This window comes from Coccinella septempunctata, chromosome 2 (assembly GCF_907165205.1).
Source record: "Coccinella septempunctata chromosome 2, icCocSept1.1, whole genome shotgun sequence".
NCBI lineage: Eukaryota > Metazoa > Arthropoda > Insecta > Coleoptera > Coccinellidae > Coccinella > Coccinella septempunctata.
This window is the reverse complement of record NC_058190.1, coordinates 38,068,487-38,084,602: the sequence shown is the minus strand read 5'-3', so window position 1 is coordinate 38,084,602 and position 16,116 is coordinate 38,068,487. Positions and strand designations below refer to the sequence as shown.

The window sequence follows — 16,116 nt, the reverse complement described above, 5'->3', positions numbered from 1 at the left end:
AGTCCGTATGAATAACATCAACCTGTCCACCTCAAGAGAGTTTCCGAAATGAACTGTGCGAAGGTAACAAGATAGGTTTTTTTTTATCATGAAGCCGTGTTGTTCAGCATCGATGGAATTTATTCTCGAGTAGATGGCATTTAATAAAATAATTTCAAATAATTAAGATGATATGATAGATATGCATCTTCGGAAAACGTCAATATTTCTAACTTTGGATGAGCAGTTTATTCGATCTTCATTTTGATTTCAACCAGTTGAAAATAGCAATCGATCAAAGACTCCAATTGCTTCTCACGCGATCACATGAGCGAGAAACATTGTAAGATAAGTTGCGGCATCCCAAATACGAGTACCTCGCCCTACTGTCTGGTTTCCATCTTATGAAACTGTCGAGAGATAACTTTCGCTTCTTACCTTCTCATGCTGGAATCACGTAGTTGTGCGGCTTAGCTTTGTCGTCCTAGATGAAGTAACCTGCTGTAATTCGAACCATGAATGGAGACTCTGATCGAGAATCTCAAGCATGTGGCTGCGAAGAAGAGAGAGCTTGCCATAGCCAGCCGGAGAAAATTCGCCCTCTTCTTTTTATTGGGTGGGCCATCTGTTGATTTCTTGTTTCTTTCGGAGATGGCTAATAAAACTGCACCTCCGAATATTGATACTTTCGAATGATTGGTGCTTTACTCAAGACAATAATACAATTTTGATGGTCAAAAGAAAAACTTTTTTTTACCATTTCTTCCGATTCGGCCCTGATAAAAAGCTCTGTGCCACCTCTGGGAAAATAAAATTGCCTCCAGAAAAACTAGCTAAATCTGTGACACTACACATCTGTGGATTTAAATAGAGTTGTATTCAGTCAAAATACAAAATTTTTCAAATTTCACAGATACCTTTTGATTTTTGAACATCAAGATACTCGAGAATGACGTATACGAGAAAATATGATGAATACCGGTAGATTCGGGTGACTTGGGACAGTCCTGTAACTTGGGACAATTACCCCCCTTGCATATTTCTTTGTTTCTTACCATTTATGAGTGAAGGGCCAAACTTATAAGATCGTGTAGCGTCTTTTCGGTTAGTTTAACAATTAATTCCTTTTGAGTTTGCCGTGACCAGAGCGCATGAATTGACAGAAAAAATTAACGAATTCAGGAGAGTAAAAGCCAGTTTTTTATGGCCCTTATAATTTCTAGTGTCCTGTACATGTGTTTCACTTTTTGCATGTGTAATTTTTTTTCTGGATACGTGGGATATTGGGTTAACAGATATATCATGAAACAAGGTTGTTTACAAATCAAAGGGCAACACGGATCTCATTAATTTATTTTGTTTTTTCATATGGTGACTTGGGACAATGCCGAATAGATACAAGCGGCGCATTGGCAGCAGGAAATATGCCGATTTTTCGCAGGATATTATTAAGTATTAACGTTATTTCCACGAAGAAATCATCAAAGAATAAAAGAAATCAAAGTTCCCTTGTTTTGTTTGGTTTTTTTACATTTGAGTTGCAATATATTTACTTTCGTTGTAATTGGGGTGTTTCATTTGATTTCCTTACCGAATTTCAACTATAAAATCGCAAATTCTAATTTTTCAGAACTATACACCGTTCCAAGTCACCTTTTTCATTTAAGAGTTGAGAAATCAATGGATTTTTTTAACTTGTGTCCCAACCCTTCCAACTCGGTGGGTGAGTTGGGACGAGTATATTTTATTTTTTTTCAAAATTTATATCCGAATTCTGAAGCATGGTATATATCCTGATCAATAGTCTGAGTCATTTAGCATATTTGAACCTCTTTCTCACATAAAAATAGGTCACCGTTGTTGAAATATGAAAAGTTGAATTCACCCGAATCTACGGTACTTTTATTTCACAGAACGTTCAAATATTCATTAGATTTAGATAGAGTCCATCTTAGTTACAAGAGTTGGGTTCTTTGAATGAGGAAACTGGAAGACGATGCTGATATCTTGTTTCGGAAGAGATTCATCAAATAGATGAAAAACTATATTCTGAAATTCATTTCGTTCGATAAAACCGTTTGAGAGTGAACTAAAAATAACATTATTTTTGGGGTTTTCGACATCCTGTATCTTTTAAACTAAGCCGACTAGGAAAAAATAGTAATGGAAAAAAGTTTTTCTGTTGACCTCAAGTATCTACTGTTAAAATATATGTATGAGTCGAAGACCTGTATTTTTTACGAATGCTTTGAATTGGAAAAGAATATATTTTCAGTGGATTCTACGTACAAAAATGGTTCAAGTTTTAGATCTCCAACTTCAAATGTTATGAGAACTTTTCGATATCGTCAAAATCTCAATTTTTGCTAGTCAAAAATTCTCAAAAACGAAGAATCGTAGGAGGTTACGGTTTTCACCATTTTTTGTTTCTCTGAAAAAGAGCTCATAAACGTGTCCGCGGATTTGCTCTAGCTCTTCCAGTTTCCGAGACTCCCTCACTGCACATCGAATTTGGAACATCCTGTACAATATTTCTCCCCAATCTCTCACAATATCCGATGAAGCAAAACGATTTCACACCGATGGCAATCTCGCATCCCTAACCGTGAAGAAATTGCAATATTTTTAATTTCTCTTTCCTCTTGCGCAGCAGGACTGGCCATCTTCGCTTCGTTCACCATCGGGCGTCCATCAGTTTTCCGGTGACTTACCGGAACAGAAGGAAGCGACCAAGATCGCCGGAAGGCACGGACGTCTGCGATTTCACTCCGGCATTTCGATTTCTGCACTTCCGGTTCGACGAAAACAGTTAGGTATGCCAAGCGATTGAGGTGATGAACCTTTCAACGGTCAAATTTAGCTCACTTATCCTACAGGGTCTTCATATAGATGATTGTAACATCGCAGATGGCTCTGAATTACTCTGTGTCACTTTTTAATAAAGTGTTACGAACTATACACGGTGTTTCATAAACATGTACTCGTAAACATTGCGAAATGGTCATGTTTTCGAATAAAGGATAAATTTCATTGTATTTTTGAAACATCTTGAGATATTTGGAGAAGACTGGACTCTGGTATCTGGTATCTTACTGGAACAATTCCCGTAATTTAAAAAGCTTTTTGATGTTACGAGGATATATTAAAAAATTCTTAGCCTACTATAGAACCAAACAAAATTTCAATGTCAAAATATTTCATTACTCAACATATTCTCCTTTTAATTCGATACATTTATTACAGCGAACCTGCAACGTCCCAGAACCTTTCAAAACAAATGTTTCTTCTTGCTCTGCAAACCAGACCTCCACAGCTTTTATTACCTCCTCGTTGGAAGAAAATTCACGACCTTTTAAACTTTTTTTCAGTTGGGGAAAGAGATGATAGACGGATGGAGGCAAATCTGGTGAATAAGGGAGGTGTTCTAGTAATTCAAACCCTAAATCACGAATTTTTTGCATGGCAACATGAGATGTGTGTGCAGGGGCGTTGTCCTGCAAAAATAAAACACCTTTGGATAGCTTTCCGCGTCTTTTCTCCTCAATTTTTTTCCGTAGAGTGGTCAGTAATGTCGAATAGTAATGTCCGGTTATTGTTCTACCCTTATCCAAAAAATCAATCATGATTACTCCATGGCAATCCCAAAAAACTGAAGTAAGGACAGCAGATTTTTGGACACGAAAGGTCTTGGAGAACCAGAGTGTCGCCATTCCATCGATTAATGCTTTGTTTCTGGATCGTAGAAATATACCCTAGTCTCATCCATGGTAACAATTCGGTTTAAGAAGTCTACATCGTTTTCAAAACGAGCACAGATCGAACGCGATGCTTCTACCCTTGCATGCTTTTGGAAGAAGAAGGGCCCAAAAGAGGAAATAATTGAAAAAGCTCTTTTTTGTGACACTTATGGCCAATTTTTATTGTTTCGGGTCGCTGAAACTATCAGATTATATTTTTTCTGTTATTCTTGAATAATTAACTTCCAAATAAAAACACGTGACGTTTATTTTGGTAAGTTTGGCGACACATTTTCGTCACGCTTAAATTGTCAGATTGAGAGAATGTAGATACCTATACTTTCGAACATGCTGGTAATTAACCACATATATCTTAATCTGACACGGTCGAGTATGTACAATGATCGTTTATTTTTACTATTCTGACAGGCTGTCCTTTACAATTCCCCCTATATAGAGATCTTATTTTGGTAGTGATCCAAGGTATCTTCCCTTGTATTAATCTGACATGCACGCTCTAGTAAATTCAGGATTTTCCACTTGGACTCCCCAACTATTGAGTACATAGGTAATTTTCACTGCAATAAATGAAATAGTATTCCACCTTTATTATAAAGAGTCTTTTTATCAAGCGATAAAGTCATATAACCATGACTTATTGAGTGGTTTAGTGAAAAATTTAAATTATCACATCATGAAAATCTAAGAATTTGAGATAGATTTTATAGATCTATGGAACCTGTGAGTCGACTGCTCTTGATTTTGTATAAGTATCTTTTATTGTTAATGTCCAGTTTCATAAATGTTTTCCAAATTACGAATATCGTGATGACTCATCGTTTATCAGTCATTTTCATATCGAATGATTCCGTAATACATTTGGAAAGAATAGGTAACTAAGCGCCTGGGTTTCTTTCCTAACCTAGCGTTGAAGTCTCCAATGTGTCTGTCGTAAAATTCGTTTTATGGGCGACACAGTTTTCTTTGGAATGATGTGGTACTTAAGATCGTTTTTACTAGATAAAATCTCCTAAAATTTATATGGATAAGGATTTTATGAAATAATTTCAGTCAGTTTCCCTGGAAAAAAATAATTCAGACCTCCAATTGGTTCTTCCTGAAAACTAAAATAAATTTGGTAAACTATTTTCGAATAAAATTAATTTCAGAAACAAAACTCAATTTTTATTGTATGTAAAAAGTATAATTTATTGACTGAGATATTTCAATTGATCACGAGCCGCCGCTGTATTCAATTTTAGTAGTTTTGGACTTTGGTTTTCGAACGAGTAGTAGTATGTATATCATTTGAAAGGGAAAAAGTATGTCATGTAAGTCATCAATAACTTTCAAAGTAAACAGACCAACTTTAATTTGTCCGTCTACCAGTGAGGTGTCATTCTTGAAACCTTAGCTACTATGTTTTTTCAAGCCAGGTTCATATACAAGTTTTCTGACTGAATATGCAATCGGCGCTGAATACTACAAGGATATATTGAAAAATTCTTAGCCTACTATAGAACCAAACAAAATTTCAATGTCAAAATATTTTATTACTCAACATATTCTCTTCTTAATTGGATACATTTATTACAGCAAATCTGCAACGTCTCTAGACCTTTCAAAAAAATGTTTCTTCTTGCTCTGCAAACCAGACATCCACAGCTTTTATTACCTCCTCGTTGGAAGAAAATTTACGACCTTCAAAACTTTTTTTCAGTTGAGGAAAGAGCTGATAGTCCTATGGAGCCAATTCCGGTGAATAAGGGGGGTGTTCTAGTAATTCAAACCCTAAATCACGAATTTTTTTGCATGGCAACATGAGATTTGTATGCAGGGGAATTGTCCTGCAAAAACAAAACACATAGCTTTCTGCGTCTTTTGTCTTTAATATTTTCCCGTAGAGTGGTCAGTAATATCGAATAGTAATCTCCGGTTATTATTCTACCCTAATCCAGAAAATCAATCATGATTACTCCATGGCAATCCCAAAAAACTGAAGCAAGAACTTTTCTAGCAGATTTTTGGACGCGAAACTTCTTAGGTCTTGGAGAACCAGAGTATCGCCATTCCATCGATTGCTGCTTTGTTTCTGGATCGTAGGAATGTACCCAAGTCGCATTCATAGTAACAATTTGGTTTAAGAAATCTTCATCGTTTTCAAATCGAGCACAGATCGAACGTGATGCTTCTACCCTTGCGCGCTTTTGGTCTAGGCTAACTAGATATCAATACATCCTCGTATAATGAGAACTCTACACTTCGAATTTCGAAAAAGGAAAGAAATGGGAAAAGAGGGGAAATTAGAACTCTTCAATAAATGTGTGAATTCCACAGGAACCAAACCACGTGAAAAAGCTGTCATGCCATAAATTCAACAATTGCTAATGAATATACTTGTGTTTCATCCTAGGTTCATTAATTAACTATATGCTCATAGCTGATCCAAATCCCTTTATTTGGATTATTATTATTTAATCATAATAGCAAAATGAATTCCATTCAAAATTCCTCCAGACGTGACGAGGTTTGAATCTGCTTAACTGTCATGAGGAACTCGTTTACGCAATGCGTAATTCCATAAGAAGATGCCTTTGGACCACCTCGGTAGATCTAACAACTCTCGCTATTCCACTTGAGCAGTTCTTTGGTTACACCTGTTTGACTAGATTAACCGTTGCGTATTGAAGAAAATTCTTCAATAATTGATCCTATTGGAGTGGTTTCGGAATGTACACCAACATTAATTTATCGGTTATCTGATTAACGAGATGATGGGAGCTTGGTTGCAAACCCGATTGTGATTTGTCAGTATCAAGTAATGGATAATAATCAATGAGGAATGTGCAGAATGTGAGAAGGTTCTAATGCGACAGAATGAAATCGGCTCCAATTTCATGGATAACATTGAGTGGGGTGTACCTACCCCTTGCTCAAACATACCATTATCCAGTTGTTAATTAAAAACCCCATCTTACCTATTGAAAATATAGGGGTTGGGGTTGTAAGGCTAAGGGTTGAAGCGGTAAGGTTTCGAATTTTATCTTAGAAGTTGTCCCCCTGGAATCAAAAATCGATGTGTCCAAGCGTTTTTGTAAAATTCTCTGTATTTGGTCCTTTTATTTTCGAGTTCACCTTGACTTGGCATTCGTGTATAATTCATGTATTGTATTATTCGTGTATTGATAAATTGAAAATAATCTAGAGTTTTATTCATACAGGCGGATGTATTAATTAACAGAAATGCAGCGAGGGTAATAGAGAAAGACTGCTACATTTCGCCAAAACCATCGATGGGAACAATTGACGAGTCTCCTGTTTCACCAAAAACTATTATCGAATGTACGAAATGCATAAAAAACATATTGCGTTACCATATCAACGAACAATAACTCATTAGAAGTGTCAGTATGAAGTTTGAGGTCAAAAAAGAAAATCAGAGTTACACAATAAATTGAAAGAAAGAAGATGTCCAACGAAATTGTGAAAATCGAAAAATTGGAGTATCGAGCCATCATCAATTACTTGGGTTAAAAAGGGTCAAGAAGTAAGCAGATTTACGAAGATATGCTTAATACACTTGGTGATCAATGTCCTTCGTATGCGACCGTGAAAAAGTGGACTGCAAGCTTCAAAAGAAATAAATTTTCCTTTGAAGATGATGACCGATCGGGAAGGCCAGTTTCTGTGTCAGTCCCCGAAAATATCGATGCAGTTCATGACATGATTTTACCAGACCGTCGAATTGAGCTAAAGCGGATATCTAAAGCACTGGATATTTCATTCGAACGCGTTTATCATATAGTTCACGTCAATTTGGACATAAGAAAAATTGCTGCAAAATGGATCCTCAAATGCTTGAATGATGACCAAAAGCGTGCAAGAGTAGAAGCATCGCGTTCGATCTGTGCTCGATTTGAAAACGATATAGACTTCATTGTTACTATGGATGAGACTTGGGTACATTTCTACGATCCAGAAACAAAGCAACAATTGATGGAATGGCGACACTCTTGTTCTCCATGACATGATTTTATCAGACCGTCGACTTGGGCTAAAACGGATATCTGAAACACTGAATATTCCATACGAACGCGTTCATCATATAGTTCACGTCAAAATGGATCCCCAAATGTTTGAATGTTGACCAAAAGCGTGCAAGGGTGGAATCATCGCTTTCTATCTGTGCTCGATTTGAAAACGATGTAGACTTCTTAAACCGAATTGTTACTATGAATGAGACTTGGGTACATTTCTACGATCCAGAAACAAAGCAACAATCGATGGAATGGTGACACTCTAGTTCTCCATGACCTAAGAAGTTTCGAGTCCAAAAATCTGCTGGAAAAGTTCTTGCTTCAGTTTTTTGGGATTGCCATGGAGTAATCATGGTCGATTTTTTGGATAAGGCAAGAATAATAACCGGAGATTACTATTCGAGATTACTGACCACTCTACGGTAAAAAATTAAAGAGAAAAGACGCGGAAAGCGATCCAAAGGTGTTTTGTTTTTTTAGGACAACGCCCCTGCACACAAATCTTATGTTGCCATACGAAAAATTCGTAATTTAGGGTTTGAAATACTAGAACACCCCCCTATTCACCAGATTTAGCTCCATCCGACTATCATCTCTTTTCTCAACTGAAAAAAAGTTTAAAAGGTCATAAATTTTCTTCCAACGAGGAGGTAATAAAAGCTGTGGAAGTTTGGTTTGCAGAGCAAGAAGAAACATTTTTTTTTGAAAGGTCTAGAGACGTTGCAGGTTCTCTGTAATAAATGTGTCCAATTAATAGGAGAATATGTTGACATTGAAATTTTGTTTGGTTCTACAGTAGGCTAAGAATTTTTCAATATATCCTCGTACATAAGATAGTAAAGAACGCACGTTCTCAACTTCCACTCCTCCAATCTCTCAACCTTCGCCACGCCAACAGCAGAAAAGCTCAACTAACGGAAACAGCACACTGGTCAGACCCTACTCACTAGTCACTATCGCGAAGTCTTAACTTAAGTCGATTTCGTTGCTTTGCTAGACCGTCTCGATCCGCCAGAGTTATGCTAGAGGAAAAGGTGGAAAGGAACTGTTTCTAGTGTTTTTTCGTGCAATTGCGAACGATGAGGGGCTCATATTATGCCGGATATTTACTGTGCGGTTTTGTGTTGTGTATTTTGATTAGAATCGGTGGTGGGCATGTGGCGCTGACTTATCCCCCTGCCCGGAAGTACGACTTGGATTTTTTGGATAGTTCCAGGACTAAGGCGCCATGTGGAATGCCCAAAGGTGAGATTTGTCCACCGCAGAAACCCAGACTTATGACTCATAACCGTTCTCTATACATATAGGGTGAAAAGTTTACTCAAAAATGTTTCGAGGGACGACTATTCGAAATAGATTCAACCCTTAACGTTGCAACCCCAATCTCTATATTTTGAATAAGTAAGATGGGGTAAGTGATGCCTCATCTGAAAGGCCTTTCTATTCTGGGTTCAGCAAATAATTTTTTTTGAATCGATTCATTCGTTGTCGAAATATTCACATTTGAATTTTAAACAACGTTTAAGATTGCTGTGTAAATCAATCGAATTTTCACGAATTTCTTCTGCAATTCCGATGATAAATTTGCTGTACGGTTCTCACACTGGTTATTTTTTGAAAAATAAAGAGATTATTTCAATTCTTCCTATGCAAATAAAAAACCCATTTTTCCCTTAATTGTAAATAAAGGAAACAATAATATTTATTTCTGCTATATTTATATTATCGTCGAAAACATCGAATAAATTATTGAAAAGAATTTGATTGATTCACACAGCATGTTCAAGGGGAAGTAATATGTATCTCAAGAATCTCCATTCATAAACGGCATACACTTACAATTTTGTACGTAAAGCCTTGATTTTTTTTCAAATTGAAGTTAAAGGACGTCTTGAAGTTTCTTTTTTTTCCAATTCATTAGGAAAAAAGTTGAACTTTGGAGTCTATAAAACTTGTTTTCACAATCATTTTTCGACGGTTTTTCAACATATTTCGATAAAAATAGTGGCGAAGTGACGTCGGAGATTCTATTCTTCATATATTGCAAAAATTTCCATAGTGATTTATACAAAAATTACGCTGAATTTCAAGAAAAACGGAAAATCATTCAATATTCCTTATATTACCTCTCGAGTGGTAATTTCTATTTTTCAACTGTATCAGTTCGTTATTCAGGCTATTGCTCAAAGATGTGGCACATTTTCGTATTTGGGGTAGCATCCGTAAAGCAACCAATGTCGATCATCTTGATCCCGAATGGTATGTATTACTTCCCCCGAAATGACCAATTCTGCACAAAATTTAAATTTGAATATCTCAAAATAGAATGGATAGCATGAAGAAAAATTAAATATGTTGAACTCAGAGTGGAAAGGTCTTTCAAATGAGGTATCATTAACCCATCTTCCCTATTCAAAATATAGGGGTTGGTGTTATAACATTTAGGGTTAAGGCGATACGGTTTTGAGTTTGATCTCAGAAGTTGCCCCCCTGAAATCAAAAATGGACTCTTATTCATATAAGAGGCATAGTGTAGAAAAGTATTTCTATTCGCAACATTTCATGAAAGGGTAGCTTAGAATAATATAAGTAGAGTATATTTTAGTATTTGAACTTGAATACAGAAAATAATTCATACAATAATTATTGCAGAATTCGTCAGATATACTTGTCAGTTAAAATGACACAGAACATATAATAAAATAATTTCGAGATTCAAATCTTAAATTAAAACAAACAAAATTATCGTTATACATGATTTAAATCAATGGCGTTTATGTTCATGGCGGGGTAATCATCCAGTGCATAAAAAGAATGGCACATATACTTATATAATAGTTCACTCAAAATGTATAAATATCCTAGTATTCTTTCACCTCAACGAGAAGAACTGACACCCCTATAGAAAAAAGATCAACTCTTTGTTATGGCACTTGACATCGATGCCAAATATTTCGATTGACCGGATTTTTACAATCCACATTTTCATATTATCGTGTGTGTTACTAAAAATGGGAATATTTTCATACTATCCCAACATACAGATAATTCTTTTACATAGCAATTCTTCTTCGAGATTCAACAATTACTTATCACGTGGATATATCTTGAAGATCTGAAATGAGATGATATCTTTATTCCACAGTAGAAACCCTCAGATGCACAATAACTGCCTCAAAATTGTTAGATTCTCACGGATTAATGGATTATAATAGTTATTAACGAATAACACATAGTTAGATTTCATTTCATTCGGTAATTTCAACTATATCAACTGAAGGTATATAGAGCGTTACAGTAAAAGTTACCGGCTTTTATTATTACATATTATTAAATTAGTAGAAACTAAATGAGAATTTCTTCACATCTACATCATCAACAACCACAAGATTCATGTGTACCTATGTAAAAAATGTGCATATGTCTGAGTTTTCTATGTCTGATTCTTTCAAATAGCTTTAAATAAATATTGACCCAGAAATTTGTTATTGGAATAATATCGTACCTACAGCATACCTACCACAATTATCACTTGATCCACAGAGTCTTGAGTTCATTAGAATCAAGGTCACAATAATTGTCTCTCACTAACGAGATAGGTATTGTTAGTTAGTTTTTTTCAAACATTGGGTAAGGCTTCGGAAATTTTGGTTTGATAAAAACGACGGTCGTGAGGACAGAATCAGATTTGACGACGTCTCTTCATCGGTGAGTCCAACCCAATTGTTTGATAAAAACGTTCCCAAAAATTAATGTAGGAAGTGGTTCTCATATCAATTTTGAAATCTGTTATACGGTTTTTACGAACTACAAAACTGTCTGTCATGAAGAGAACTGGTAATGTTTTTCTTGGTATTTTGTTGATTCATTATTCCCTGAGAAGGTATTTTCTTTAAATTTTGGGTACCCTTTTATTTTACCCTATAGTCTAGTCTAAAATGTGTCTACAGTGTAGGATTTAAAAAACTTTCCCTTGAAATATCTCCGAAGTTATAAAAGGTATGAAAAATATTGAAAATAATACAGAAGGGGAACCATAATGGCAAATAATTATAAAAGACGCATTACTGTGCACTCAGCCTGACCAATCAAGTTCCATTCCCAACCTAAATGTATAGTATGGTGATTATTTATTAGAGCATAATATTACAGCTTCAGTCAAAATCTAATCAATAAGTGTAAACTATCGTACATTCAAGTACAGCTTGTGTATTGCACTAGTGCCGCCACATATAGGACGTGGAAAAGATATTTCATGTGTTCATATAGAAATATCAACACATAAATTGATATGGAAGAAATTTATCAATAATGTAAAAGGCATTAGAAGAAAGGAGGAATTTGTCATAGACGTATCTCATAAATCAGTCCTCAGGCTTCAGTAATGAATTGAAAAACCTTTTGTGGAACAAATTGAGTCCATTTGTCTTCTCCACTCTCAAATAATCTTAATAGAGTGATATGTATCACTCTCAGAGGTTAATTCGAGATCAAAATATTTCTAGACAAATAATATGAGGGGAAAAATTGGTAGGTATTTTCCAGAGCAATAACCTCAAGAAGGTTAAAATAGCACGAGCATTAGGACGGTTGCGATTTATTAAATTTAAGGACATAAAATCGAACCTATATGTAAGTTTTGAACGGATAACCTTATACTGGCTTATACAGTAAAATTAGAAAAATCATCAAGTATATAACTGGATTAGATCGAACCACTATTTACCTTCAATGAGGACCTGACCTCCGTTTTATAGTGTGCATTCTCTCCTCTTTTTGTTGCAAGAAAAGAGGTTCAGGACACTTTCAAGCCATGTTTGATCTATTTGTTTCTAATGTAATTAAGTTCTCGATGAATGAAATCTCAATATGAACTTTCACATCTACAAATTTCAGGAGTAAGTTCATTTTTCTATTTTTCCGAACATATGAGGATATATTGAAAAATTCTTAGCCCACTATAGAACCAAACAAAATTTCAATGAAAAATATTTTATCACCCAACATCTCAATTCTCCCCTCAATTGGATACATCCATAACAGCGAACCTGCAAGGTCTCTTGACCTTCCAAAACAAATGTTTCTTCTTGCTCTGCAAACCAGACCTTCACAGCTTTTATTACCTCCTAGTTGGAAAAAAATTTACGACCTTTTAAACTTTTTTTCAGTTGAGGAAAGAGCTGATAGTCGGATGGAGCCAAATCTGGTGAATAAGGGGGGTGTTCTAGTAATTCAAACCCTCCCTAATCACGAATTTCAAAATATCAATCATGATTACTCCATGGCAATCGCAAAAAACTGAAACAAGAACTTTTCCAGCAGATTTTTGGACACGAAACTTCTTAGGTCTTGGAGAACCAGAGTGTCGCCATTCCATCGATTGGTGCTTTGTTTCTGGATCGTAGAAATTTACCCAAGTCTCATCCATGGTAACAATTCGGTTTAGAAGTCTAAAACGTTTTCAAATCGAGCACGCTTTTGGTCTGATAAAATCATGTCATGAACTGCATCGATATTTTCGGGGACTGACACAGAAACTGGCCTTCCCGATCGGTCATCATCGTCAATGGAAAATTTACCTATTTTGAAGCTTGCAGTCCAATCTTTCACGGTCGCATACGAAGGACATTGATCACCAAGGATATAAAGCATATATTCGCAAATCTGCTTACCTCTTAACCCTTTTAAATACAGGTACTTGATGATGGCTCGATACTCCAATTTTTCGATTTTCACAATTCCGGCGGACATCTTCTTTCTTTTAATTTATTGCGTAACTCTGGTTTACTATTTTGACCTCAAACTTCACACTTACACTTCTAATGAAGTATTGTTCGTTGCTATGGTAACGCAATATTTTTTTATGCATAGAACTGGTCTGAACTAAAAAGCAATACATCCTCGTATTTACTTTGTGGGCAAATTTCGAATCCGCACCATTGAGTCGACCTATTTTGGTATAGACTAAGACGTAATTCCATCTTGTCTGCCTCGAGTACCAATTGAGATAAAGTACCAAGAATACGTAGGCATACAACATCCCAGTTTGAATAGGGAGCACAGAGTAAGCAGACAGCACTGACAGCAGTGGGCCGAGGATCGCAAAAATTGGACGCCCTCGCCGTAGTCGCTTGGTTAACAAAGCGCTGGAAGCTCATGCCATTGAAACGAGGACTGGCCAGCTCGCTCTCCAGACATGAATTACATCGAGCATTTCTTGGCACTGATGTCATGACAATTGTCCTCCCACTAACAACCGATTTACGAAGCTTTCTAAAGCTTTGCTGCATATTGGGATCAATTTGTCCCGAAATTCATAAATTGCTTGAGATGAGGATGGTTGACCAACCAAACATCTTGAAGGAATATTCCTGAAATAAATTGGTAGAAGGTCGGTGATCCTTATCAATTGATGAGCAATGTATTTCCTGAATTGAATATATTCATATTATATTCCTGCAAATATCGAATCACAAACTATTTTTTTCACGTTGTTTTCAGAGAGGTACTTTCGAATGGGTTGTAATTTATTGATGATGCGCAAAGAAATAACACGAGATATCCATTTCAAGGTATAATTATATACAGGTATAACTTCAAATATTTCTCGTTGTTATGATCTCACTCCTAATGGGATTTGCGAGTTGAGTTAGACCTCGAAGATGTTATGAAATAGCCTGAAAAACAAGAAATTACCAAACGAAAATGGGTTTTAATTGTGGCCTTCATCTGAATATCATCTGATGTATATTATTGTTGCTTATTTATTGATTTGGTTTTTTCTGAGCCTGATGAGGAAATCATGATCGAAATGTGTCGCTATTCTCGATGGTTTCGAAGAATCCAGTTACAATTGACAGAGATTTTTTCAAAATGTCTACAAAAATTTTCAATTATTGTTTTGTTGAATTTAATGTTTAATCTGTTGAGTTTTCATATCGTTCAACTGAAATTTATTGATTTCATATTTTTGTGTATAATCATCACAAGTGTGTTCACAGGATGTTACCATCTAAGTGGGACAATTTTCAGTGGGTGAAACTTTAACATTTGAGGGCATTATACAAGAATCAAAAAAAGATTTTCGATATTTTCAACACATATTTTTGAATTGATGTATAAATTTCTTGTAAAAAAAGAAATATGGGTGCATGTCCCACCCCTTTAAGAGATCACAACAAAATTGAAAAATATTCATAGGTGGCCTTTTCATTGATAGAACATGGCCACAAAATGCCATTCCTCCAACTATTTAGCAACAATAAAAAAATACTAATATTTTTTTACTCATTATTGAAAGCGTTACTTCACAAGGAAAGACCTAACAGATTTAGAGATAACTTTTTCTACACTAGAATGAAAAAATTTAAATCATGAAATTGTTTACCTTTTACTGGCACAGTTTCCATACCAAGGTGCTAATCTGAATTCTCTTTGAATTTCAATAAAACCATTTGTCGGACGATTGAAATACCAATTACGGAATCTGGTCTAATGTGAAACTGTTCGGATGAATACGTGATCCGATGAGAGAAACTGGGTCGATCGAAGAATATGTAGACGTTAACGAAGTGAACATACGTTCCGACGTCGAAAAATATAACACTGAATTATTGATTGAAAAATACTACTATGTTGACTATGGTCAACACATGTGGTATAGTTAATGACAGATTTATACAAGAAATGATGCCGAACCACTATTTTCCAAATGGGCGTTTAAGTTTCGAGAAATTCACCACCACCAATACCTGATCACATTTATTGATATATGTTTATGGCCTTCTGTTTCTATTTGATATATGGAGAATAAAATTGATGGGATACGGCCAGAAAAAGGACAATCAAGTTCATATTATGCCGACGTTTCGGTTTATTCAAAACCTTCTTCAGGGTTCTGGAAGAGCGATACAAGATTATTTTCAATTGAGAAACTATGAATAATTATCTTGAGTTTAATAAGTTAAAATCTAGACTAAAACAGGCTTCTACTGAGAGTTACACAGAAAAACCACAAACACAGTTTCAGTCGAGAAAAACACAACAAATCTGAAACAACAAAAAAACTTGCGCAATATCTGATGGTGTGAGTGAAGAAAAAAAAATTCAAACACACGAACATAAAACTGGGAAGTGAATAGGGGATTACCTACATTATCAGTTGGGTCCTTTTGTCAATCTTTTGTATGATGTTAAAAACTCAAACAAGCCACTTACTGAACGATAAATTCAATTCGCTGTTTATCAACAAAAGAAGCAATATGCCAGGTATCATGAATATGAACTAGTCGTCAGTTGTTAATTGAAAACACATATATGACACGGAACAAAAAATAAATAGGAATGTCAAGACTGGTCATCGG

General features: G+C 35.5%; 1 protein-coding gene and 1 long non-coding RNA gene across 3 annotated transcripts in view; one reads left to right on the top strand and one right to left on the bottom strand.

Moving 5' to 3' along the window:
* The first annotated feature begins 8,657 nt into the window (after positions 1–8,657).
* LOC123308404 overlaps positions 8,658–16,116 on the top strand; it is a 38,735-nt gene continuing 31,276 nt past the window's right edge. Inside the window, exon 1 of one of the 2 annotated variants that reach the window (XM_044891034.1) lies at positions 8,658–8,998. In XM_044891034.1, coding sequence (XP_044746969.1) covers positions 8,833–8,998 — 166 coding nt within the window. In that variant the 5' untranslated portion in view covers positions 8,658–8,832. The remainder of the gene's footprint in view (positions 8,999–16,116) is intronic. The other variant, XM_044891033.1, reaches the window with a different exon arrangement.
* On the bottom strand, positions 14,319–15,762 carry LOC123308407. The gene is made up of 2 exons (XR_006537120.1): positions 15,141–15,762; positions 14,319–14,430 (listed from the first exon to the last, which is right to left on the bottom strand). It is a non-coding gene; the product is annotated as an uncharacterized LOC123308407 (long non-coding RNA).